Raw genomic sequence first — 24,085 nt, 5'->3', positions numbered from 1 at the left:
TAGCATAAAATTTTTATTACTGGGTTGCAGTGTCACATTTATTTCACATTCATTTGTGAAAACATTTCATTATATAAATAATGGGGCATGTGCTCTTGTTTACAATCCCCCCCCCACACACACACACACACAGCAGTGACATGATAGCTTCTGAAAACGAAGCCTAAACATAAACATATGCAACAGTATCCAACCGAACAGCCAGATATCCACACGCAAGACTTTCAGCAAGGCCTTAGAAAAGACTGAGGCTCACGAGAAAAGGGTAGATGCATTGCAGTGATAAGACATGTATTGCACTAGCATAGCTGTTCAAGGCTACTTGTCACTTTTGGAGCGATGCGCACAGACACACTCAAACAGAAAAAGACTATTCCTGCTAGACGTGCTTCTCAACTGCAGCGCAAAAAAAAAAAAAAAAATTCCCCTTCTACTGATTATAATTAATTGCATTTGAGGTTTCTATACAAATAGGGGAGTGCTTATTTCATCTAACTTTAAGAACAACAACAAAAAAGGTGTGTACATGCACAAAGAAAAGGCAAAGGCATACAGAACTGTAAATATCCACACATAAATAGAAATTTAAAAAAAAAGCCACTATAGTTTATTTGTCAAACTTTGTGAAATTAAAAAGTTTGACTAAGAAATTATTTCCCTATGGATAACCTGGAAATAAAGTACCATTTATTTCTGGAAATAAATAAGAGACACTTAAGGGCAGCTGCCCTCTGAATTAGACAGGCAAAAATATAATTATGAATGTTTAACTTAATCGCACATACTTTCCTTAGGCAAGCCTGAAGATTCATGCAAGGTGTTCCTTATTTGTACCATCTCTCAAAACACATTAAGGTGGAGCAGCCTTCAAAGAGTCACTGACAAAGGAGATGGCTTTAGAGAGAAAAGGAGCGAAAATTGGCGATGGGAAACAGACGCGCTGCCCAGACTTTACGCTCTACAAATTTTAGAGATTGATGAGGATTGTTGGCGAGCCAAGGCCCTCTTCCAGCCACGGTACAGACGAGGGGGTGCAACGCTGAGCTGTGCGCCGATGAATGCGGCGGAGTCGCCGTAAGTACAGTATAATAGAAAGCAAAACGATGAAGAAGCAAGCCAGGAATAAGTAGTGATTGTTGACAAAGGAGAAGCTGTGTCGCCAGTGAGAGTGCGCTCCTTTCAGGCTTTCCTGTTGGATGTCCCTGGAAGAGGTCACAACAAGAACAAGTCACACATATTACAACAGTTTGGGAAACAAAGACTGAGAGTTCTGTAGTGAAATCCAGCTCAACTAACCATGGCTGCACTCATTCACATGAACAGCATTATTTTCACTGGGCAAAATGACTTAAAGCTTGATTAGTAAACTGACAAGGAAAGGGCAACATGTGCGAGAAAATCCATCTTACCTTAAAGGCAGAAACCGTGTTCTGTAAAGTATAGCTCCAAGAGTCCACTGGACCTCCTTATCGTAGACCAATAAAGCAGTCTTTAGGTTTTTATAATTGGTTGGAAAAGAGAAGCCTGTGTGCAATACTTCATACATCCATGCCGATTTAAAACACTGGTACCTGCAGACAGGAAAAATACAGCACATGCTGAACATTCATGCAGCAGAGATATTGGAGGAACGTGACAAGTTATATGTTGTTTTCAGAAACTGCTGGAGAGTCCTGACTTACTTCAATCTATGGAGATCTGCATGTGAGGCATATAACCCAGACTCAAAGCGTTCCCTCAGAATCTTCCACTGGGTGGCACAATAACTCTGTAAATGTTTAATAAAAATGTCTGCAAAGTTTCCAATGATAAGTGAATGATAAACATTAGTATAACCGTTCTAGTGCTCAAAATAACTCTACTCCACTGCTCAAAAGGGTTAAAGGAACACTGGATCATCACAGCCTAAATAAAGTTAAACTTGAGGGATCAATCCACCCTAATAGCAAGCGTGAGCCATTGTGAATCAACTTCACCTGCTTTCAATCAAATTGAAAACAGGTACAGTGGAGAGGTAACAAAACACATCTCAAAAAGGGAGTGGTTTAGCAGGTGGTGAGCACCATTGCCATCATCCCTGTTTACTGATGGCACTTGCCACTACTGGTAGCATGAGATTGTTCCCCCAGCCCATTCAAGTTGCACAGCTACTCGAGCATGGTGCATCCCTATGACAATGGGGTTTACTGTCTCCCAGCACAGTCTCAAGAGTGTGGAGGACATACAAGGAGAAGGGCATCAACTCAGCAAGCAAGACTGAAGGACCAGGAGGAACACTTCCAGAGCCCTACACGAGCTAGGGGGATACTCATGTGTATGTCACTGACTAAACTGTCAGAAAGAGCCCATGAAAGTGACATCAGGGCCCCGAGTCCTTCAGCAGGCTCTGCGCTCACCACCTAGTACCGTGGAGCTCTGCTGGCACTTAAACTTTTTTAGCGCCACTCACCTTGGCAGCCTTGGCGTACTTCGAAGCATTATAATCTCCACCCATGCGCAGCACATCCTCCATGCAGTAGTAGAACTCAGAGAAGCCATAGAACTGACTGTTGCTGTAGTCAATTGCCGGCTGGTAGACGCCATTGAGGGAGGTTTGGGTGTCATTGGTGCGGTTTAGGAATGGCTGGAGAATTTGCCTACACTGGTCAAAGTCTCCAGTGCCTCGCAGATACAGGTGCTGCGTAGGTGGGCCGATCTCATCCTGCAGGTCAGTGGGTAGACATGGGTCCAGCAGTGGAGACTCCACTGTTTCACCAATATGCTGATCTAAGAGCCTGAATAAATATAATAAATATCCGCAATACTGTGTAGTGCCACCTTTAAAAAAAACAAACAAGCCCAAAAACAGTTTAATTAAGCCAAGAGAATGACCTGCAGATCTCACCTGTTTCGGGCTGCAGTATTTCTGATGAGATTCTCCTCATATCTTTGGCGTGCTGCATTTCCTCCATAACCCAGAAAGGTGGACACATAAACACGATACACATGCTCTGTGCGATGCACGTCACACCCCAAGTTAAACTCGGCCAGTAAGTTCTTGGCGATTTCCTCCTACAGAGCAAACACACATCAGCACGAGAAGTGACTCCCTCCCTCTACTTACGCATATTCAAATTTACACACCCGCACTTCTAAAGTGCGTGTATGCATATAAACACACCTTTATTATTAGAGCAGGGCAGCCATAGTCGAGGCAAGAAAATAAAAGAGAAAGCTAAATATTGTGTCTCAAATAAGGCATCTCAAAACATCAAAGAAGCAGAGATGAACTATCAAGGGAGGCTACAGTCAATCAGTGGCATATTTGCTGAGCCTGCAGCTGGCTTACAGTAGAGTCAATAGTGATGAATGGAGAGTAGATCATACAGGTTTTACCAGGAAATGATAGAGGGTGGAAGAAGGGGAGTGGGGGAGAAAAACAGAGGGTGAGTGGCAAAAACCAAAGAGCACGAAAACAGAATTGGTTGTGGATAATAACCTGCTGTGGAGAAGCAAAGCTTACAGTTTTGGGCACTTCGTACGCAATCTGTGTGGAGACACCACCCATGTCCAGGACACCTGTAGTCCTTTTCCTCAACAGCATCTCCTGCTGATCGCCGCCTGGAACATGTACCTCCACTACAGCCTCGCCGTCTTGGGTGATCGAGAGCAAAGGGGTTTGAGATTCAGTTAGTGAAGGCGTATCGTATGAGCACCGCGTTAGCAGATACAAAAGTCTCCATGGATTTAGTTAACATGCAGCACAACAGCCTTTTAGTGGCAAAAACTTAGTACACAACTGCAATGCTACCTTCTTGGATTCTTACCATTGTGCACATGGTCAAATCTTCCAAGGACAAAGTTGATTCCAATCCAAGCATAGACACCTAAAACCAATAAATACAAAGTAAATTATGATATAAGGTTTAGTGTCAGAAAACTTTTCAGTGGCTACAAAGTGATGAATCAAATAAACTCCCACTGTATTAAATATAAAACAACACAAACCATTCTCATTCTGTATAACACACTGATGTTCATTCTTGTGTACTATAAAATTTCATGTTGTAATTTTATGTATTTGTTGCCTGAACTACATCGTTGTAAATTGTCTGATGATGTGTTAAATTTCTTGTTTATTGTTTTCGTCTAACGTGCCAGGAACTCGATATTTTCACTGATTTGTTCATTTACATGCACTGTCCCTTTGAAATAAACAAATTCAAATTACGTTTCCATTTACGCACCTTCTTGTTTTCCAGAAATCACTTCCACGTGGGAATCCGAGAAGAGGAAGTTGAAGTGGACTGGGATATCTGTGCGCAGATCCTCCAGAAGTGCTTCCTGTTGACTGAAATCAAACAAACAAAATAACAAGAACTTTGCTATTTTTAACTGTAACTCAGGTCAGCTCAGGTGTTAACAGATTTGTAGTTCACGATTTTATTCTTATTGGGGTTTTACTTTTCGGGTAGGATTCTCATTCCAGCTGTGCACAGGACATACAAGGGTGTTTCCTGGTGCTTGTGTTTGGGGATGTGCTGGGCTGCAAAGCTCAGCAGTGGGTATATATAATCACTGGCTTTCTCCGGTGTTTTAGCCAATTCGGAAATACCTGAAGGAAAACACACATTAGATCGCAGCGGGTAAATAAAAGGCAGTACAAGATGCTGAAATGCGTGCATCACCATATAATATTGTGATAACAGTTTGAGCCAAACACTGGACATCTCACCTGGCTTGATTTTCATGACCACTGGCTTGCGGTTCTGATCTCGCATTTGCCGGATGTCCAGCAGTTCGTGGGGATTACCGTTGTGCCGGGGCCAGCAGTACACGAACACCCTGGAGCCACTGCTGCCACAGTCCACTACCAGACCGTAGTTCAGGTTGGGGTTGGTTGTGTCTGTTGCGTCGATATCAGTGACCCTGGCTAAATGCCTGTTGAGAATCGTAAAAGTTAGAAATGATGCTTCCCATGTTTACTAGGACATCTACAACTGGATAGTAGTTGTGTAAAACCTGTGGAAGTGATTTTCCTTTGTGATCCAGCTGACGTGCCCCTTTCCAGCAACAAGCAGCAGGTAGAGCAGCCCTATGAGGCAGACCACTAGACTGATGAAGAGCAGCTGTCTGATTGATGGTATCAGGAGCCGAGGAAGAACCTGGGATGAGAGGCTGAAGTGCCACGAAGCTGGGAAAAGGCACGAAAAGCTGATCCTGTCAACAAAAGGTAAGAGAGCCTCAGCAAAGTATGAAACGTCACAGATATGTGAAAGGTATGCAAGGAGAAACCAACCTTCCCATGATGGACATTTCTTCTACTTGTTGCTTTACTTATCACTATAAAGCATGAAGCTGGAAGATGAATATCTGCCTTGTTCCAAACGTCCTCATGTCTTCATTTATCATTGTGACCTTTTAGGGGGCAATGTTATAAATTAACAGTTATTCGCATTTTATTTTGAGGGGAACTTGAGCTCTTTTATCAAGAAGGCCCGCAGAGCCGGTACGACACAGGACATGTAGCATATTATCGCTGTAAAGGCAACGTATTTAAACTACAGACAGACATTAGCCAAACAGGAAAAGCACTGCTTATAAAAGGAAAGCCGATAAGCGCTCACACGACCTAACATTTGCGTTTCAGACGTTTGTGTTTAATAACGTTTGACTTTGGTTGTAGTAGAAAGCTAAATGATCCTATTTTTGCGCGTTTTTACTGATCGTCACTATAAAACCGGTAATGTGACGTGTTCACAGCTCCTAGCCGGTTTATTACTTACTAGGAAAGGTGTGAAAATCCCCCCTTTTCTTGAAAATGTGGCGTTTATTAGCAGCCAGATGCTAACCTCTGGCTAACTAACGTAAAGGTACGAGAAGGAATCCGGTGAGTGACGTGGTAGTCGAGACGTGGTGATTGATTTTTATCTCCGCGTAGCCCGGATCGGAAGCCTGTGAGCAAACAGCCGCCCGTCTTGTTTTTTTCTTCTTCCACGTCTAATGTAGGGATTATTGTGCAATACCGCCACCTACTTCCTGGAATTAGGTAAGAAATGATCCCCAGGTGATGTGAAATCATCGTGTTTAAAGGGAGAAGTTAGGAAAGAAAAAGAAAGGTGTCAAAGGTTTATACTGAGTTGTGCGCACGGATGGACACCAGGGTAAGGAAAATGACTTTTATTGACTGACAGGCAGAGATCATGTGCAGCAAGTTCAGGTGATTAAGGACAGGTATTGAAACGAAGACACAACACGTGTATGAATGAGATGGAAACAGTTTAATATGCGAGAGGTAGGAGGACGAGTTTAATTACTTGGGGTCAAATATCCAAGGCAATGAGAGAGAGGTGAAAAAGAGAGCATACAGTGTGGAGTGTCAGGAGTGATTTATAACAGAAAGGCAACAGCAAGAGTGAACGGGAAGATTTACAAGATGGTAGTGAGATCTGCTATGGTGGGTGGTTTGGAGATGTTTGCACTGAGATGTTTTCATTGGGAGTGACCAGAATTGACAGGATTAGAAATGAGTACATCAGAGGGACAGCACAGGCTGAGCGGGTTGGAGACAAAGGTAGAGAGGCAAGGCTGAGATAGTTTGGACATGTGCAGTGGATTGATAGTGGATATAAAATCATAAGTCATACACAAATCCACTCATGTGGTATTTAATATAAGATTTATAGCTTACTGAAAAGACAAGACATTAATATTGACTTTCTAATAAGTTTGAAAAACAATAACAAATGATTTAAAACATGGTATAAATTATACAGCACATTTTCAAATGTATCCAAGTTACTGTAATAACTCTTTTTATATAAGACAAGTCATCAAGTGTAATTTCAATATGTTCTCTCAGTGCAAAAATAACCTGTGATAACCTGCCAAAACTCGTAGAGCTATAGTAGAACCTCACACTATAAAAGGTGCACAGTAGTTTTATTTGCTGTACGTGAATCCACTGGTAATCTCTTCATTATGCCCAGACAATTTGAACATTACTGCACTTCTTGCAGGCCAGCCACTCGGAGCAACTAATTTGCCAGCAGCAACTCACATCCATATACTTCAGTCTCTTGCTCTGCTGTAATAAACTCTTCACTGTTCTAATCGTCACGTCTGTCCGCTGCAGATCAACGTGGCGTACCCGACCGAGCGGCACGAGAGGTGAGCCTGTGGATTCTGCAGAAGCACGCGGCTCATAGTTCTCTGTGCGTAGCACACTCTGTAAAGTGTAGTCCAAGGGGCACGGCAGGGAGACGAGTGAGAGCTTCTCCAGTAAAGGGGAACCGGTCAGGAGACACCTGAGGACCGTCTTCAGGGACATCCAGAACATGGCAGGCTTTATTTGGCTGTGCTCATAGGAGAAACTTCAGGGAGAGACAAAGAAGATGAGGAAAGATCTTTGATAGATTGCCAAAGTCTTGTCTGCTTATCAAAATATAATTTTCTGGCCTCATTTCTTAAGTTTCAAATAATTACTTCCTCTCACTTTATTTTGTTATATGCCACAACACAGATAGGTGCTACCGAGGCAGAAAAAAAGCTTAAAAAGAAGAATATGAACACTATAAAGGCCAGCGTTATCTGTACAATAGGGCCTCTTAAGCCTGGCAGCAAGAATAGACTTGATTTTCCTCTAATGGCATGATTAAATGTCAGATTGATGTGAAACATCATTATGAGCAGCCTACTACAAGAACACACAAAGAAACAGTGTAGAATCTTTACTGACGGGCAATACTTCCTGGTATACCATAAATAGTACCTCAGCAGTAACCTTACCTGAGTGTGAGAGAGCAAAGGTTAGGCAGACGTGGAAGATCTCCATTGTCCTGTTGATCCTCCTCATGTTCTATTTGTAGGAAGGAGGGAGAAGGCTCAGCAGAAATGAGCAGGTCTCTGAGTCTGGGACAGGCCCTGATGACTGGCAGGAGTCTGGTGTAGGAGTTGGTTTTCACCCCTTCAAGTGTAAGAGAAATCAGAGAGGACCCTGCAACTAACAGAGAGGGAAGGAGGTTGTCCAGATTTCCTGGGAATTGGACTGAGAGTCTCTGCATCTGACCGGACCAGGCCTTGAGGCCCGCGGCTAACACAGATACCTTGCTTCCTCCTCTAGTGTTTTCATTACTGTCAACACTCACAGACATGGAGCAAATGCCTGGACATAAACGACCTAAACTATCCAGAGAGTCAAAGGTTAAGCCCTTAACATCCTTCAGTTTCAGGGCAAAGTCTGACTGTGACCGATGTGTCCTTTTTTGCCCTGACTGCCTCTGAGAGCAAGGCGGCCCTTCATCTCTACTTGTATCTTCCTCACTCCCACTCCTATACTCCTCCCATGATATCCCCTCCTCCTCTTCATCCTCATTTTCTCTATCCACTGCTGTTTTTTCTCTCCTCATTCTTAAATTATCCTTGCCCTCCTTGTCCCTTCTTTCCTGCCAAACCTGTTCCAGCTTGGCAACTCCTTCCCTGCTTGTAAACTCATCTGCCAGGCTGAACTCTCTGTGCTCGATGAGGCAGCAGGCCTTTTCTATGCCCTCCATGGCTACTCTTTCCAGGGAGGGGAGCGAGAGAAGGAGGTAGGCTGCAGCAGCCACAGGTTCTTCCTCTTGTACCCCAAACCCAATATCCAGAGCCAGCAGACTGCTGAGGGGAAGAGGAGCCAGGGTTGCAGGAAAGGATGAGGACTGATCAGAGCAGGAAGTGGAAACAGAACTCTGAGCTTTAAAGGGACTGCCTGAGGATGAGCAGAAAGCCCCACCTCCAAGAGGAAGCAATGCACCTGGGGAAAGCAAATGACAGTGGGATACATCTAGATGCCGCAACAAACGGCAACGGTGAGCGATTGTTCTGATTACATGCTTGTCACAGGACATGCCAGTCAGAGAGAGGGAGCGCAAAGCAGGAAGGCCATGGAGGGTTTCGGAAATGACCTTTGAAGGTAGCTGCTGGGCTCCAGACAAATCCAGACTCCTCAAATCCTGAGACAAAAACACAGAAAATTCAGACTCACAATAAATAATCAGACAGAGTAAAAGATGAGACACGGACATGGAAGCGGTGGTTTCTCTCTAACCTGGCAGCGTGCAGCAATGTGAGTGCAGAGGGCTGGGGTGACCAAAGCAGGACAACTTTCCAGAGACAGACCTCGAAGCTGGGGAACCAATAGGAGGTGGAGGGCTGCCCTGGACAACTTCTTTCTGCTGCACAGCAGGCATGTCAGCTCCTCAACCAGTTCACTGGCTACAGGCAGAGTTAAAGAGTAGAAAAAGAAACATCCACAAAGATATCATTAAGACACGTACAGCAGGGGATCACTTATAGTGATTTAATCAAATCTGTGCTGCTGCTTTTTTAAATTTCTCCAGTTATCATTTTTTAATTAACTCACTGAGTAAGTTGAAAGGCCCCATGATGTATCTGAATGAATATTGATCCAGGTAGTTATCGGTATAGTCTTTCACCCACACTTTTTTCATGTTGTCAGCAAGGCTTAGCAGAGACAGCTGCCTCAGTGAAAGGACCGGACCATCTTCATCTGTCCTCCAGCAGTCTCCTGTTCTCTGCCTCCTGCGCCCAGGTCTAGCCTTCGCCCCACCACGTTCAGCCAAAGCCCGAAATAGGGGCATTGTGGGATTTCAGCTGACTTCAGGGCTGAAGTGGTCAAATGCAACAAGTGATGAAGGGTTAAAAGTAGAAATTGCTTTCTTTCATAAATTCATAATGTTGATAAGGAGTTTTAACTCTTGTGTAATTTGAATGGTGTCATTAGGATTGAAGTTATTTTACCAACAATGTTAAAAAAAAAAACCCATATATAGACACATATAAAACTGACACGGTGCACACACCCCTCCTCTCACCGATCAGCGTTCATATCTAAACATTAAAACATACTAGCTGATGTTAATAACTACTTTGGTGTTCGTGTGTGAATGAGAGTGTGGGTGGTTAACCAAGCTACCAAGGAGTGAGTCCCCTTGTCCTCAAGACCTGTGCCCCCCAGCTGTGTGGAGTCTTTCATAAACTGTTTATGCTGAGTCTGAGTCTGCAGAGGGTCCCGGTGATGTGGAAGACATCATGCCTCGTCCCTGTACCAAAGACGCCTCGTCCCAGTGGCCCCCAGGATTACAGGCCCGTGGCACTGACCTCCCACATCATGAAGACCCTGGAAAGGCTCATCCTGGACCAGCTGCGACCCATAGTAAGACCACATCTGGATCCCCTTCAGTTCGCTTATCAGCCTCGTCTCGGAACAGAGGACGCCATCATCTACCTGCTCAATCGTGTCTACACCCATCTGGACCAGCCGGCGAGCACTGTGAGGGTCATGTTTTTTGACTTTTCCAGTGCTTTCAACACCATCAGGCCGACCCTCCTGGGTGATAAGTTAGCAGCGATGCAGGTGGATGCTTCTCTGGTGTCCTGGATTGTTGATTACCTGACAGGAAGACCACAATATGTACGTCTCCCACAGTGTGTGTCTGACAAGGTGATTAGCAACACAGGGGCACCACAGGGGACTGTCCTCTCCCCCTTCCTCTTCACCCTCTACACCACAGACTTCAGCCACTGCACAGAGACCTGCCATCTTCAGAAGTTTTCTGATGACTCTGCGGTGGTTGGATGCATCAGCAGGGATGATGAGACAGAGTACCGGGCTGTGGTCGACTCCTTTGTCACGTGGTGTGAGCAGAATCATCTGCAGCTCAACGTGGCAAAGACCAAGGAACTGATCGTGGACTTCAGGAAGACCAGGAAACACTTGACCCCTGTTTCAATCCAGGGGGTCAGTGTTGACATTGTCGAGGACTATAAATACCTTGGAGTACACATTGACAATAAACTGGACTGGGCTAAAAACACCACAGCACTTTACAGGAAGGGCCAGAGTCGTCTCTATTTTTTGAGGCGACTGAGGTCCTTCAACATCTGCCGGAAAATGCTGAGGATTTTCTATGAGTCTGTTGTGGCCAGTGCGATCCTCTATGCTGTTGCATGCTGGGGGAGCAGGCTGAGGGTCGCAGATGCCAACAGACTCAATAAACTGATCCGTAAGGCCAGCAATGTTGTGGGGATGGAGCTGGACTCCCTCAAGGTGGTGTCGGAGAGGCGGATGCTGTCCAAGATAAAGACAATGTTGGATAACACCTCCCACCCACTCCATGACATGCTGGTCAGTCACAGGAGCACGTTCAGTGAGAGCCTGAGATTACCGAAAAGCACCACTGAACGACACAGGAAATCATTCCTGCCTGTGGCCATCTCCCTGTACAACGCATCCACTTAACACACTGTTTGCTGCTACAACTACACATGTTTCTTTTCCAAATATTTATTTATAAGTGACTTATGTATGTATGTATGTATGTATGTATGTATATATATGTATGTATATATTGTACTATTCTTAGTTAGTGTATTGTCTGTCTTGTCTTAATGTTGGTTTAAAATGGAGCACTGTAACAAAAAATAATTTCCCCCAGGGATCAATAAAGTATTCTGATTCTGATTCTGATACAGTAAACTGTTAACTATCAGTGCTGCTGTCTAACTAACTCGCCTTTGTAGTTACGGAAAGATTGAAAGGAGCAGAATGTATTGTTTAGAATAGTTTCCAGTGCACTGACACCTACCTGGCAGATGTAACAGTGTGCTGTCTTGTCGTTATGCGAAAACAAAGCACAGTTGTGCCTTGCTCTGACGCTTTCAACACTTCCTGACTGGACGCTCGTCATATGGAAGATTTTTCCCTGAGTTTTGTCTCCCAGGAGCACTTCGTGTCAGGTTGCCTGACTCAAGTGAACTTCCCCGGTCTGAAAGTCCAGCGGAAAAAAAGCAGTGCTCGAGACTTCACTGGTAACCCGGTAGGGCTTTCTGAAAAACTTAGGGAGGGACCGAGTGTCACTGAACGTCAAGTTACGTTCAAGGTCAGTGTGAAGTTTCGGAAAAAAATGTTATAAATGCAAATTAACTGATTATTATCACTTTTGTTATCTTATCTGCAAGCAAATTGTCTATGAATGTAATACTAATCATTAATTAAGGCGTTCTGTATTACTCTCAGGAAAAGTCTTTTAATTATGTGCCTGTAAAGTAACTTTAAATGCTGATATTCGTGAATCTTATAAATGAATCTTGAACTGTGTTTAAGATACTTGTTGTTAATTAAAAAGGTTTACAACCTTCCAACATTTACTTATGTTGCAATGCCACGACGCAAAATACGAATACTTTATGTAATACCACTTTGTACCACACGATGGTGCTGCAAGACAATAGTAGGACTGAGTCTACGATTGAGAGGAGTAAATATCGATGTAGGCAATTAAGATAAATAATTGAACTTCCGCTTGTCTTTCTACACAATGTGAGCGCTCAAAAGCTTTCTGCTACAAGTCTCATTCACACAGTCACACATGTATATATTTTATCTATATACCTAAGCACTTTTACCTGAGTGTGTCTGCACTTAGATATCGAAAAAAGCACTTGTATGAACGTGTGTGTGACGGTGACTGAGGCTTGTAGTAAAAAGCACTTTAAATGGTCAGCTAGAGTACAAAAGCTCCATAGAAGTCCATTTATCTAACATTCGCACACAAATGAAGCAAGGTTCAATATTTTACCCAGAATGCTTCAAGATCAGCTTTCAGACTGGTGGATGACACGCCGCCCTCCAACCTTACAGTACCTGGTTTCTGAGGTGGGGTCCCATTCAAGTACTAAACAGGCCTGATGCTGCCCAGCCCCTGAGATCAGATTGATGAGATCAGGTGTGCTCAGGTGTTATGGTTGTAAGCTGTAAACAAATCATTCACAAATAACACAACACCACCTCATCAAGTTAATTGTATTGCTGTTTTGTTGTATGTTTACAATGGGTGAAATAAAAACGCTGTTTCTGTTTTGTTTACTTTTTTTTCAGATAAAAGTGCTTTATGATGCTTTTATACTGTAACTGTTCCGACTACCGTTTTCTCCCACGAGTGGCTGTGAATTTTAGCGTGACATCTTCTGTTTTATGGGACGTTTTAAAAAAAAAAGAGAGAAGAAGCCTTGATGTCAGTAGGACATGCCACTACAGCCAGCTTCATGTCTCCAGGCTGTCTCTCCCAGACTGTATAAAATTGCTAATTGAAGGATGTGTAAGCTGCCTGTTTTGCTGGAAAGAAGGGCCAGTGTGTATTTTTTTTATTCCACAAAAAATAAATTGATAACTGCAAATTAAATATCAAAAGAAATCAATACAATCTTGGCGTCATTCTTTATTTCAATCACAGATGATGTCACACATCAAAGATGAGCAAGTTTGCAAGACTTGACTTTTATTACAGTGCGATAAAAAATTAGCAGTTAAAAAAAATTAGACTTGTCTTAAATACAAGTATTAAAGCTAATACATATTATGCAATAAGTTCAAATTATTATTCTCTTCATTCCCTAACAGCTGAAAAAGTCTGTTACAGTAACCTATACATAGTCTGTTTGAACTATAACTGGCAGCACTGACACACTGAAAATATTCTCAGTGAATTAAAGCTGACTATGGATTTGTATGACCACCAGGTAAGTTAGTAACAAAAAAGTTTGGAAATGTTTCATTTTATCGTATATATGTATAGAAAAAGTCTCACAATTTAAAATGTAAGACTTCAGTTAAGAGCTTTCTATTAAGCAGCAAAACCCCAGTTCCCAAAAAGATGGGACTCTATGTAAAAACCCATATTTAAATTACAATAAAATACAGAAAACATATCAAATGTTTAAAATGAGAAAATGTACGATTTTATGAATAAATCTTGGTTGATTATGAATATGACATCAGCAGCACGTCTCAAAACAGTGAGCAGAGGACAAGAAAAGGCTGGAAAGGTAAGTGGTACTAAAAAGAAACAGCATGGTTTCATAGTAGAAGAATCTGGGTGGTGGCCTGCCTGCAGTACAGGCATATTATGAAATGGAAAATACAGCAAAGAAGACCCAGGACTGTTGAGGAGCTACAATGCTCAGGCCAATATATGACAACATTCTTCCTCAAGAAGTCCAGAAATCTGTCTCCTCACTTTCTAAACGTTTATGGATTGCTGCTAAAAGAAGAGGGGATGAGGATTTTTGGAATTGGGGTTGTATAATCATGTGCTATTTGGTATTTTATAATCAGAAGTCGAGTCAGCTCCAGTTTTTGGATCACAAAGGATGCTTTAGCTGCACAAGCATTAAAAATTGGAGCATCAACCACTGAAGATAATCGGGTCAGGCACTGCAGTGGCACACTGAGCATCTTTAAATCACAAGCACAAAACTTCGTGGACAATTGTGACACTGAAACATCAACCCGCAATAGAAAACTAGTATTTAAAACTTCTCCAGGATTTTAAAAAAAAATAAAAATTTAAGGAAGAAGTTTAAATAATAAGCATGATGACTTTGTGAACAAATGGAAGATTTAAAAAAGTGCTTTGTTAATCAGAGAGTGGTGGTGCATTAGTAGTAGGCAAAAATGACACACACCTGGCTCTCTTCTGGCAACAACCGTCTAAAAAAGTGCAAAGTTCAGTTATTAAATCCCTTATTCTCCTTTTTACAATGTAGCAGTTATGTTTAAAGACTCATGCAGCAGACTGTATTCCAGCTCAGGTTACCACTGGGCTTGTGTGAATTGAAATACAGTCTCTGTTTTATGCTCTGATTAATTCAATTTTGTCTCTTTTGCAGGCACAGGGTTGATTTCTGTCGTGTTGGATATCCTGGACCTGTATTTTAGGCTGTGAGACAGGTACAGTTGTATTTATTCTGTGATCGGCACCACCCTCCTGCCAGCTACAAACACCTCCACGATGTTACGATCATCACCTGACACAGAAAAAGAAAGGGAGATAAGCATAAAGCAAATGGCTCGTAACTAGGGATGGGTACCGGTATCCGGTGCCATCTGACATAAACGGTAGTAACCAGACCGAAAAGCAGCGAACATTTCGGTGCTTTTTTTCCTGAGCTGTGAAACACTTTAGATTCTAGCCAATCATTTTACGTTTCCGAGGATAGTAGGCGGGCCCAGGTATGTACGTTCTTTTAGAGCAGAGCTACAGATTAAAAATGCCCAAGGCGAAGCGGTCAAAGTCTGTCTGTACTTCACAGCAAAATATGCAAACTCAGCAGCCTGCAACAAGTGCTTTAAGCTGATACTGTCAAAGGAGGTAACTCCTCAAATCCGATGAAACACCTGGCGACGCATAGCGTTTTTTTTTTTTTTTTAAAAGCCGAGAAATGCGCCGTATTTGATAGCTTGCTGCGAGACCTCACACCGTGCACATCTACTGCGGGTGTGGTGCCTGTTATCGGATTCGGAGTTTGCAACATCCCCAGAGAACCCGAAGAGTAGAGTCTTGGCCCCTAGCCCTGCCAGTGTAGCAGAAATGATGACGGATGATGATGGCAGCAGCAGCCGTTCTTCTCTGCATGAGTAGCTTAATGTTGTTTGTGTGTAATTTACGCTGAGTAGGCTAACCATGTTATTACATTAATGCACGTAAGGTGAACTAGCAAACACCATCATAGCTACATGCAGCTGTCTTCTTGTTTGATGGCAGATACTCCCTTCACCCTGGCCAAAAAGGCTAAAATGACCAAAGAAAAAAGTGGAAAACAGTTAAACACGAGAAGTTTTTGGACAAAGTTTGTGTTTTTTCCATTGATTAAGCACTGCCTCCAGCCAAGAGTGACACCATATATGCCCCATAGCTGCAGAAAAGGCACACATTGTTATCTTTTTACAAAAAAAAACAAAAAAAAACAGCTGAACATGAGAGGTTTTTGGACCAATTTTGTGTTCTCCATTCTTTAAGCACCGGCACCGTTTCAAAAGTACCGGTTTGGCACCGGTATCGGATAAAACGTAAACGATACCCATCCCTACTCGTAACACATCAAAGTCACATTAAACTGAGATTTTCTGGAGCAAAAAGAAAGTGACACTCACCCAAATTCAAGAATTTTTCCAAAAGAATCTGAAATTCAAGATATTATAGATTATTGTGAGACTCCAATTAGAGTTTATTTAGTTAGTTTGTTTTGCTTTAATTCATTCATTTCAACCAATTTAGACCAACCTTTGGTTCCTCGTCCTGGATGAGATCGATAGGCCCACCCTCAGCAGCTACATTAATCCTCAGGGCATCAAAGTCTTTGCCAACTTCAAAGTTCCCTGTTTGGTCATCTAAGGACAAGGCTACAGAAAGACAGGCATAATAAATAAACAGTTTCTTAATGTGGGGACAGTTAGTTCATCAAAAAGATGAGATATATGACTACATAGCTACTGAGCACATGCCTATTACTATTTCTGTTATCATAATAGTGCTAATCATAATGTTTACTAAAGAACTTCTAGTTTTGAATGGCTTACCCTGACTGCCTCCCAGTGTGGCTATTCTGAACACCTCCTCAAAACTGAGTGTTTTGTATTTTGGGTCCTGGATGGTCAAGACTTTAGATGCATCCAGAGCTCTCCTCACAGCATCGAGCATAGAGGCGGAGTAGCCTCCAGCCACATCTGGTACAGCACCACAGACACAGACAGGACAGGGCAATGAAAAAATATGAAAAGCAGCCACTTGGTTTGTCAGGATTTCCAGGACGGCGTTGTCAGGTTTTCCCTATAATCGTAAAAACGTTTTAAACATTTGCTGTGGCGCCATTCTAGTGTTAGTGTGTGACATCACTGATTCCTGGATCTTTTCCTTATTATTCCCCACCACTTCGTGCTGCAGCAAAAGCATCTATTAAATCAAAAGTTTTATCAACTTTGAGCTTAACTTCACACCTTTAAGCTGACCTGGATTCTGAAGCTCCCAGTTGTATAATAAAACTTTAAAGTGATTGTTGCTGAAGATTAGTTAATTAATAACAATGTGCACTAGTGTGGGCCAGAGTTTACAAAATCTTAATCATCACACATCATTTTATGACTTCCTTATGGTGTGAATTGGTCTGTTTGCAAAATTAAAACTGTGTTCACACTTGCTCTGCTCTCCCACCTGTTCCCAGCCCCAACTTTACTTTGTGTTTCAGGACGTTGCGGACATTTAACACTCCACTGCACAACCTGGATAGATGGTGAGAGAGAGAGAGAGAGATGACAATCAAACTCATTCATTATGTAAAACTTCATAGACTTTATTTCATGGCTCTTGGTCAGATATGGTTCTAGAAACCATAAAGTACTTACGAAAAGTTGGAATTGGGACAGTGGGACAAAGAGGCTCCAGTCTCTCTGAACAGAGCCAACTCTTCATCACTGAGGTGGCACCCGTGGGCCATCACTGTCTGTGAATCACCCCATCATTAATAGTGTCAGTGGTTGTAAGTATTTATATAATGTTTTGTGTAAAAATGTCTGATCGTGTGCAGGCAGGAGTGTACTAACCTTGTCAGTTAGCAGGTTGTGTTTGCGATAGACATCTGTGTAAGACTCTGATTCGGGAAACAGCTCCTTTACAAGCTTTACTTCCTCATGAGTTTCACTGATATGACTCTGACAATGAAGAAACACATCAGATATTCAAGTGATAGCTTAAGAAAACCTCTGACAAAAGCTCTAGCATTCAGATTGAGTGGCAGCACAGTTGCTGCATTACGCCAAACATGTATGTGTGGATTTTACCTCATCGTCCCAACATTACATTGTCTCTTTGGAATACAAGTCTCCTGCAGACATAGCCTAGTTTGACTCACCTGAATGTGCAGGTTGTTATTTTTAGCGATTTCTCCCAGCTGCTCGAGCAACGCTCCTGTGCAGGATGGAGCGAAACGGGGAGTCACCACAGGCTTCACTAAAGGGTACTGCCCTCAGAGGACGGAAGGAGAGACTATCAGAAAACGTATTTTTTTCTAATATCTTTGAAAAGTCCTGTTTATTGTATTAAAGAATCTTACCTTTTTCTCCAGAAGCTCTTTAATGAACCTTCAGAGAGCAAATTAACAATGTAGTTTATTTATCTGTGGCAGATACATTTACTGATATCAAAAATTATCTATTTTTGCAACTGAAACTTGTGCTGAGAACAGATCTGCTGGTAATCATGTGTACTGAAGCACAACTGGCATATTTGTGTGATTTAATGTCATATATTTTGTTTTCATGTGTGATTCTGTTAAATTGGGACCTTAAAATTTTAATTCAGGGAAAGATCCTAAGTAGAATTAGATTCAAGGTTATGCCATAAGGGAGCATCCCTTACATTAAGGTTCTGGTTTTCTTAAAGCTCCGACCTCAACCCCATTGAGAATTTGTGGACTACGCTCAAAAGCAGAGTTTGTGCAGGAAACACAGGAACTCTACCAGTTGGTCAAATATTCAGCCAGAATCATGCCAGAAGACTATGGTTGAGGTGCAACTTGCTAAGTGTATTTATATATTTGAAACCGTATGTAATATTTTGACGCTGTGTTGATTACTGAAAATCCCATGTAAATCTAAACTTTTGGAACCTATTCTTGGCTTTTACACTCATCAAAGATGTGTGCTGTACAATCATTCCACCACAGAAAACAATCAGTTAAAAAAGACCATGGCAGCCAAGCCCATGAGTTTATGTTGACTTTTGACCACAATTACAACCAAACAGGTGATACCTTCACTGTTCTTTTCCACTACTGAAAAAGTATTTCTTTTTACCATATAGTGTTGACATGTCTGTCTATGATATCAGATTAACTCCCACAAAAAAAAAAAATTTGTAACACATTTGGCATCAATCTGGAAAAATCTGTATCAGGGTCTCTGACATAAAGGCTTAAAGCTTAACTGCCTCTTTTACGATCCAGACTAAATAATTACAAAGTAACCAAACCTGTTCTGTCATGGAATATCTTTACATTGAAAGAACATTGTAACACAACATCTGCTTTACGGTATTAAGCATCTAATACCTACCGACAGGTCTCGTCTTGAGAGTCCTGCAAGGTCTCTTTGTAATGTTTCACACAATCGTTCCTGTCCATGCACACCTTGCCAACCAAAGCACGCTGTCCAAAGTCATCTGCAAGAAAGGCATCAGTGAGTAAACAGGAACATAAGTAAACATTCATCCTTTCAAAGCTGTTACTGAGTATTTGATTTAATTAGATTTTTGAGGACAAAGCTCAGTCATTGTCAACTCATGTTAAATGAAGAGTATTTGTGCAGTTGCGATGCTCACATATAATAAACAGCCTCCGTAATGTCACCTGTGTGTCCTTGAAAGGCCCTACACATGTCAGAGTAAAATCTTGTTCTAACTCCTTATGCCAGTCATCTGATATAAATGCACGCAGAGCCATTTTCTAAATAAATATTGTGTAATGTGGAAGTTAGTGCATTTTAGTGCTAAACAGGTTCAGCAGCACCGCTTGCAATAATATGGCTTTTTGTTTTGATAGGACTAAAGATAGTTTAGGTCAGTCGTTCAGTTAGCACGACACCAGAGGCCTGATACGGAGGCAGCTAAGTGAAATAATTAGGAATACTCCTGCTACCAGGCTGAGTTTATCCCAGAGATGTACTGTTTGCAACCATTAAAAAATGCTTTGTTAAACAGATTATTGTGCTGTAAAATCCTCAGGTGATCAGGTTACAGAAGTTAGGATGTAAGACGGTTGAAAAACTGCACTTTCTTTTACATCCCATCGTTAGACAGCTGCATTCTTTTTCATCCATGGACATGCCCACACATGATTTAAGCTTTCTAGGTGTGTCTCGTCTTTGCTTGTTTATTATCTGTGTATATAAGATGGAAAAATTTCTATTTCCCCCTGTAAAGTGAAGTGAATGACTTCTATGGGATGATGACGCTACTGCTCACTTGATATATGACCTCAGTAAACATTTGCCTAGTTTGTTTATGTTCTCGATCACAAGTTTCAAGCCCATACAACAGAACATGATGTTCTTTTAATAAATGGCCCTCTCAATTACGGAGAACAATATTACACATTGTGGCATGCTTTAGGGTGTAGCTTGATAGGCTAGTCACTACAAATCTCAGATCTACACCTCTGTTGTCAGGTGTGGTTTCATAACTCTAAAATTATGTGGTCCAGCTATGATAAAACATTTTGTGTCTGATCTGTCGGAAAAACTATATCGCTGTATCCGAGCTTGAACCTGGACTGAACAAATTGGTTTGTTGCAAGTATATTCTTAAGCTTTTCTCATGTTAAATGTACGGTTTGGAAATACTCCAACTTGCCTATACACAAGCACATGCCTCTGTTCAACAGTTCAGAGTTCAAAGTTAAGAGTTCAATGCCCCTGATTGCACAAAATGACTCTGTAAAGTTGCCAATAACAGGGTTTGATGCGTTGGGGTTACATCATTACAAATTCATGTGCGTGTGTGTTCAGTGTTATATAATATGACAGGAACAAGATAAAGCTAGGGTATAAAGGTGAAGGACCATTTCTCTGCAGTGTTTATGAAACATATCGTTAGAGTGAAGAAAGGCAAGAAAAAAATTAAATAACTGAGTCTGAGTCAAAGCATCATAACATACTGCACATGATGATGATTGTAAAGAAGTGAGACAAACTAGTATTCTGATGATTTTTAGGCACTTTTATATTATTAGCACAGCCTTCAGTAAAGTCCGCTTCCTTATCTTGTCATCTTAAATTATGGAAAATTTAAAAATATCATCGTAGCTTATTACACATAAAAAACAAATGTGATATACATTTAAAGAATTAAGAGGCCTACTGTAATGCTTCAAAATAAACATTCAGCTCAAAGTGTGTGTTTGTGCATGTGTTTTAGTATAAGACATCTTACTTGCAATCTGGCCCAGCAAAAGAGAAGCTTCAGTGTGAATCGTAGCAAAGTAGCATGCAGTCGTTGTTCCATTTCTCAGAGTTCTTCTCTGTAAAGCACAGGGATCATATCACAGGATTAAGACCAAATCAACACTTCTGAGACCCTTAACTCACAGGCTGAGTCACAATCCGATTTCTTTTTTGGCTTGTTGAATGTCTTTAATCAACAACTTTGAACTGATGCAAATGTTCAAAGTTTCACATCAAGAAATAAGTGTCCAAAGTCACTTGTCTCTTGATGTTGGCAAACTCACCACTATTTGAGTGTAGACCTTGCGGGCGAACTCCAAGTCCTTGAAGCATGACTCCACAGGAAAGGTGTAAGCATTAAGCCACTGCAGTAACGGCATGTCCAATGCGGTGCCAGCGTAGCTGTACTGTGATGCATGGATGTGGGTATCTACAAGTCCTGGCATGAAGAACTCACTAGAATGAAGCAAGCCAAAAAAAAACTGCTTTATGACATATGAAAGAAATCACTTTCTTCCAATACAAGATGAGCATCCATCTATCCATCCATTTTCTTTATATCTATATGTGTGACAATATAATGCAAACAAGCTCTGATTTACTATAATGACATCAAGATTATATAATAAACTTACTGTTGTGCCAGCTGAGTGATGTCAGATGTTTTGAATCCAAAGGTCTGGGACAGTTTTTCTAACTCCTTGCCTTCCCTAATAAAAGCAATCTGACCGCAGAATGTAAATTAGACCGGGGTTAAAAGCATACATGCAGAAAGGTGTTTGTAATTAAGCAAGCTGAGAGAACTGAGAGCTTAGGGGGAGGCTTTGGAAGAAAATAGACAGCTGTATATTTTTAATACGTTTGCTTAAAATGTATTTTCATCAACAGTTTACAAACATATTCCTTTGTCCACAACAACCGAGACCAGAATCTATTATGGATTTAAAAAAATTCATATTAAAAGTTATATATCTTTTTTTTTTTTTATTAGACACGTTGTAATCAGGCAGGTGCACTGTAGGCGTCTATTTATAATATAAAGTGTTCTGTACCAGGGGGTTTACTGTTGGCCATACTGCCAAAGTTGCTCAGCAACAGCTAATTATATGAGAAAATTAAAATAGCCTAGCCTGTTATACCAGATTTACGCCCTGAAGCCTGATTTACCCCTTTGTCAGTTAAAAATAGTCATCAAGATATTTATCAAATGTAAAACGCAAACAATGTATTCTGGAATTCCACAAACCTTTCCCTGTGCATCCACTCCCAGGAGCGCATCTTTCAGGATCTGTAGCGCCGTTTGCTGAGTCGAGTGGACAAACGTGCCCCTGTAGACGAAGGCTATTGCAGTGTCGGCTCGGTCGGAGTTCGCCATTTCTTCTCCATGTAAGTCGCGGTGCAGCAGTGAGATACAGCGGGATCGAGTCGGGTATTTGTCCTCTGCCAGTGCCAAACACCACCTGACGGCAGAGGTCTTGAGCAGCCAATGAGAGGACAGGGTGTGCATGTCGGGATCGTCCCGTCTATATGTTATAACACTTGTAACGTGTGATCTGATAAGCTTAAGGATGAATTTCATGTTTTGCCTTTGTTATCCTGGCTTAGTATGAGGTGCGTAATGCAAAGTATCAAAGTTATCCACGAGTCAATGCTTTCTGCTGAATAGTAAACTTTGTAGTGGTCAAGGTTTCTAAAAAGAAACATGACCACTCAGAAATCAGCGCAAAAGACAGAAAAAGCTCGCACTTTCCGTCGTTTCTTTTGCGCAAATTTAGACGTAAGCATATATACAGGGAGTGCAGAATTATTAGGCAAATGAGTATTTTGTCCACATCATCCTCTTCATGCATGTTGTCTTACTCCAAGCTGTATAGGCTCGAAAGCCTACCACCAATTAAGCATATTAGGTGATGTGCATCTCTGTAATGAGAAGGGGTGTGGTCTAATGACATGAACACCCTATATCAGGTGTGCATAATTGGGTCAAAAGAAGGACTTGACGGCTCAGAAAAGTCAAAAATAGTGAGATATCTTGCAGAGGGATGCAGCAGTCTCAAAATTGCAAAGCTTCTGAAGCGTGATCATCGAACAATCAAGCGTTTCATTCAAAATAGTCAACAGGGTCGCAAGAAGCGTGTGGAAAAACCAAGGCGCCAAATAACTGCCCATGAACTGAGAAAAGTCAAGCGTGCAGCTGCCAAGATGTCACTTGCCACCAGTTTGGCCATATTTCAGAGCTGCAACATCACTGGAGTGCCCAAGAGCACAAGGTGTGCAATACTCAGAGACATGGCCAAGGTAAGAAAGGCTGAAAGACGACCACCACTGAACAAGACACACAAGCTGAAACGTCAAGACTGGGCCAAGAAATATCTCAAGACTGATTTTTCTAAGGTTTTATGGACTGATGAAATGAGAGTGAGTCTTGATGGGCCAGATGGATGGGCCCGTGGCTGGATTGGTAAAGGGCAGAGAGCTCCAGTCCGACTCAGACGCCAGCAAGTGGAGTACTGGTTTGGGCTGGTATCATCAAAGATGAGCTTGTGGGGCCTTTTCGGGTTGAGGATGGAGTCAAGCTCAACTCCCAGTCCTACTGCCAGTTTCTGGAAGACACCTTCTTCAAGCAGTGGTACAGGAAGAAGTCTGCATCCTTCAAGAAAAACATGATTTTCATGCAGGACAATGCTCCATTACACGCGTCCAAGTACTCCACAGCGTGGCTGGCAAGAAAGGGTATAAAAGAAGAAAAACTAATGACATGGCCACCTTGTTCACCTGATCTGAAACCCATTGAGAACCTGTGGTCCATCATCAAATGTGAGATTTACAAGGAGGGAAAACAGTACACCTCTCTGAACAGTGTCTGGGAGGCTGTGGTTGCTGCTGCACGCAATGTTGATGAACAGATCAAAACACTGACAGAATCCATGGATGGCAGGCTTTTGAGTGTCCTTGCAAAGAAAGGTGGCTATATTGGTCGCTGATTTGTTTTTATTTTGTTTTTGAATGTCAGAAATGTATATTTGTGAATGTGGAGATGTTATATTGGTTTCACTGGTAAAAATAAATAATTGAAATGGGTATATATTTGTTTTTTGCTAAGTTGCCTAATAATTATGCACAGTAATAGTCACCTGCACACACAGATATCCCCCTAAAATAGCTAAAACTAAAAACAAACTAAAAACTACTTCCAAAAACATTCAGCTTTGATATTAATGAGTTTTTTGGGTTCACTGAGAACATGGTTGTTGTTCAATAATAAAATTATTCCTC

At 41.8% G+C, this 24,085-nt stretch overlaps 3 protein-coding genes across 4 annotated transcripts; all 3 read right to left on the bottom strand.

The window, feature by feature from the left end:
• entpd4 (ectonucleoside triphosphate diphosphohydrolase 4) lies at positions 1-5,986 on the bottom strand. Of its 2 annotated transcripts, none has more exons than XM_082554161.1 (13): positions 5,766-5,986; positions 5,279-5,397; positions 5,002-5,199; positions 4,715-4,920; positions 4,444-4,594; positions 4,227-4,330; positions 3,807-3,866; positions 3,479-3,633; positions 2,885-3,051; positions 2,450-2,774; positions 1,683-1,768; positions 1,410-1,571; positions 1-1,202 (listed from the first exon to the last, which is right to left on the bottom strand). In XM_082554161.1, the coding sequence occupies exons 2-13, from the start codon at positions 5,293-5,295 to the stop codon at positions 968-970; spliced, it is 1,866 nt and encodes a 621-aa protein (XP_082410287.1). In that variant the 5' UTR covers positions 5,296-5,397; positions 5,766-5,986; the 3' UTR covers positions 1-967. The 2 variants fall into 2 exon arrangements, with proteins under 2 accessions (XP_082410287.1, XP_082410288.1); XM_082554162.1 differs by having other exon boundaries at positions 3,503-3,633.
• A 160-nt stretch (positions 5,987-6,146) lies between these two features.
• On the bottom strand, positions 6,147-12,355 carry LOC309718684 (uncharacterized protein). The gene is made up of 5 exons (XM_082554160.1): positions 11,625-12,355; positions 9,380-9,642; positions 9,065-9,231; positions 7,768-8,969; positions 6,147-7,352 (listed from the first exon to the last, which is right to left on the bottom strand). Exons 2-5 carry the CDS (start codon positions 9,615-9,617, stop codon positions 6,959-6,961), a joined length of 2,001 nt encoding a protein of 666 aa, XP_082410286.1. The 5' UTR covers positions 9,618-9,642; positions 11,625-12,355; the 3' UTR covers positions 6,147-6,958.
• Positions 12,356-13,232: 877 nt separating this feature from the next.
• On the bottom strand, positions 13,233-22,587 carry gda (guanine deaminase). The gene is made up of 14 exons (XM_082553317.1): positions 22,056-22,587; positions 21,445-21,533; positions 21,094-21,265; positions 20,799-20,886; positions 18,926-19,031; positions 17,926-17,953; positions 17,725-17,832; positions 17,417-17,524; positions 17,219-17,316; positions 17,028-17,095; positions 16,397-16,543; positions 16,101-16,219; positions 15,971-15,998; positions 13,233-14,844 (listed from the first exon to the last, which is right to left on the bottom strand). The coding sequence occupies exons 1-14, from the start codon at positions 22,386-22,388 to the stop codon at positions 14,780-14,782; spliced, it is 1,557 nt and encodes a 518-aa protein (XP_082409443.1). The 5' UTR covers positions 22,389-22,587; the 3' UTR covers positions 13,233-14,779.
• Positions 22,588-24,085: the final 1,498 nt, after the last annotated feature.

Source organism: Aulonocara stuartgranti (genome assembly GCF_965226115.1).
Source record: "Aulonocara stuartgranti genome assembly, chromosome: 12".
In the NCBI taxonomy this organism is placed as follows: domain Eukaryota; kingdom Metazoa; phylum Chordata; class Actinopteri; order Cichliformes; family Cichlidae; genus Aulonocara; species Aulonocara stuartgranti.
The sequence above is the reverse complement of the archived record's forward strand: the minus strand, read 5'-3'. Positions and strand labels throughout refer to the sequence as shown.

Coding starts and splice junctions, on each gene's coding strand:
- gda (XM_082553317.1), bottom strand. CDS start 22,388: ATGAAATTCATCCTTAAGCTTATCAGATCACACGTTACAAGTGTTATA. Junction 20,887..21,093: donor AGGTCTACACTCAAATAGTG/GTGAGTTTGCCA, acceptor TGTGCTTTACAG/AGAAGAACTCTGAGAAATGG. Junction 16,544..17,027: donor AAAGTTGGGGCTGGGAACAG/GTGGGAGAGCAG, acceptor GTGCTGTACCAG/ATGTGGCTGGAGGCTACTCC.
- entpd4 (XM_082554161.1), bottom strand. Junction 4,595..4,714: donor GGTCATGAAAATCAAGCCAG/GTGAGATGTCCA, acceptor GTTTTCCTTCAG/GTATTTCCGAATTGGCTAAA. Junction 2,775..2,884: donor AATACTGCAGCCCGAAACAG/GTGAGATCTGCA, acceptor ATATTTATTCAG/GCTCTTAGATCAGCATATTG.
- LOC309718684 (XM_082554160.1), bottom strand. CDS start 9,617: ATGCCCCTATTTCGGGCTTTGGCTGAACGTGGTGGGGCGAAGGCTAGA. Junction 8,970..9,064: donor ACATTGCTGCACGCTGCCAG/GTTAGAGAGAAA, acceptor TTTTTGTCTCAG/GATTTGAGGAGTCTGGATTT. Junction 7,353..7,767: donor CTTTGCTCTCTCACACTCAG/GTAAGGTTACTG, acceptor CTCTCCCTGAAG/TTTCTCCTATGAGCACAGCC.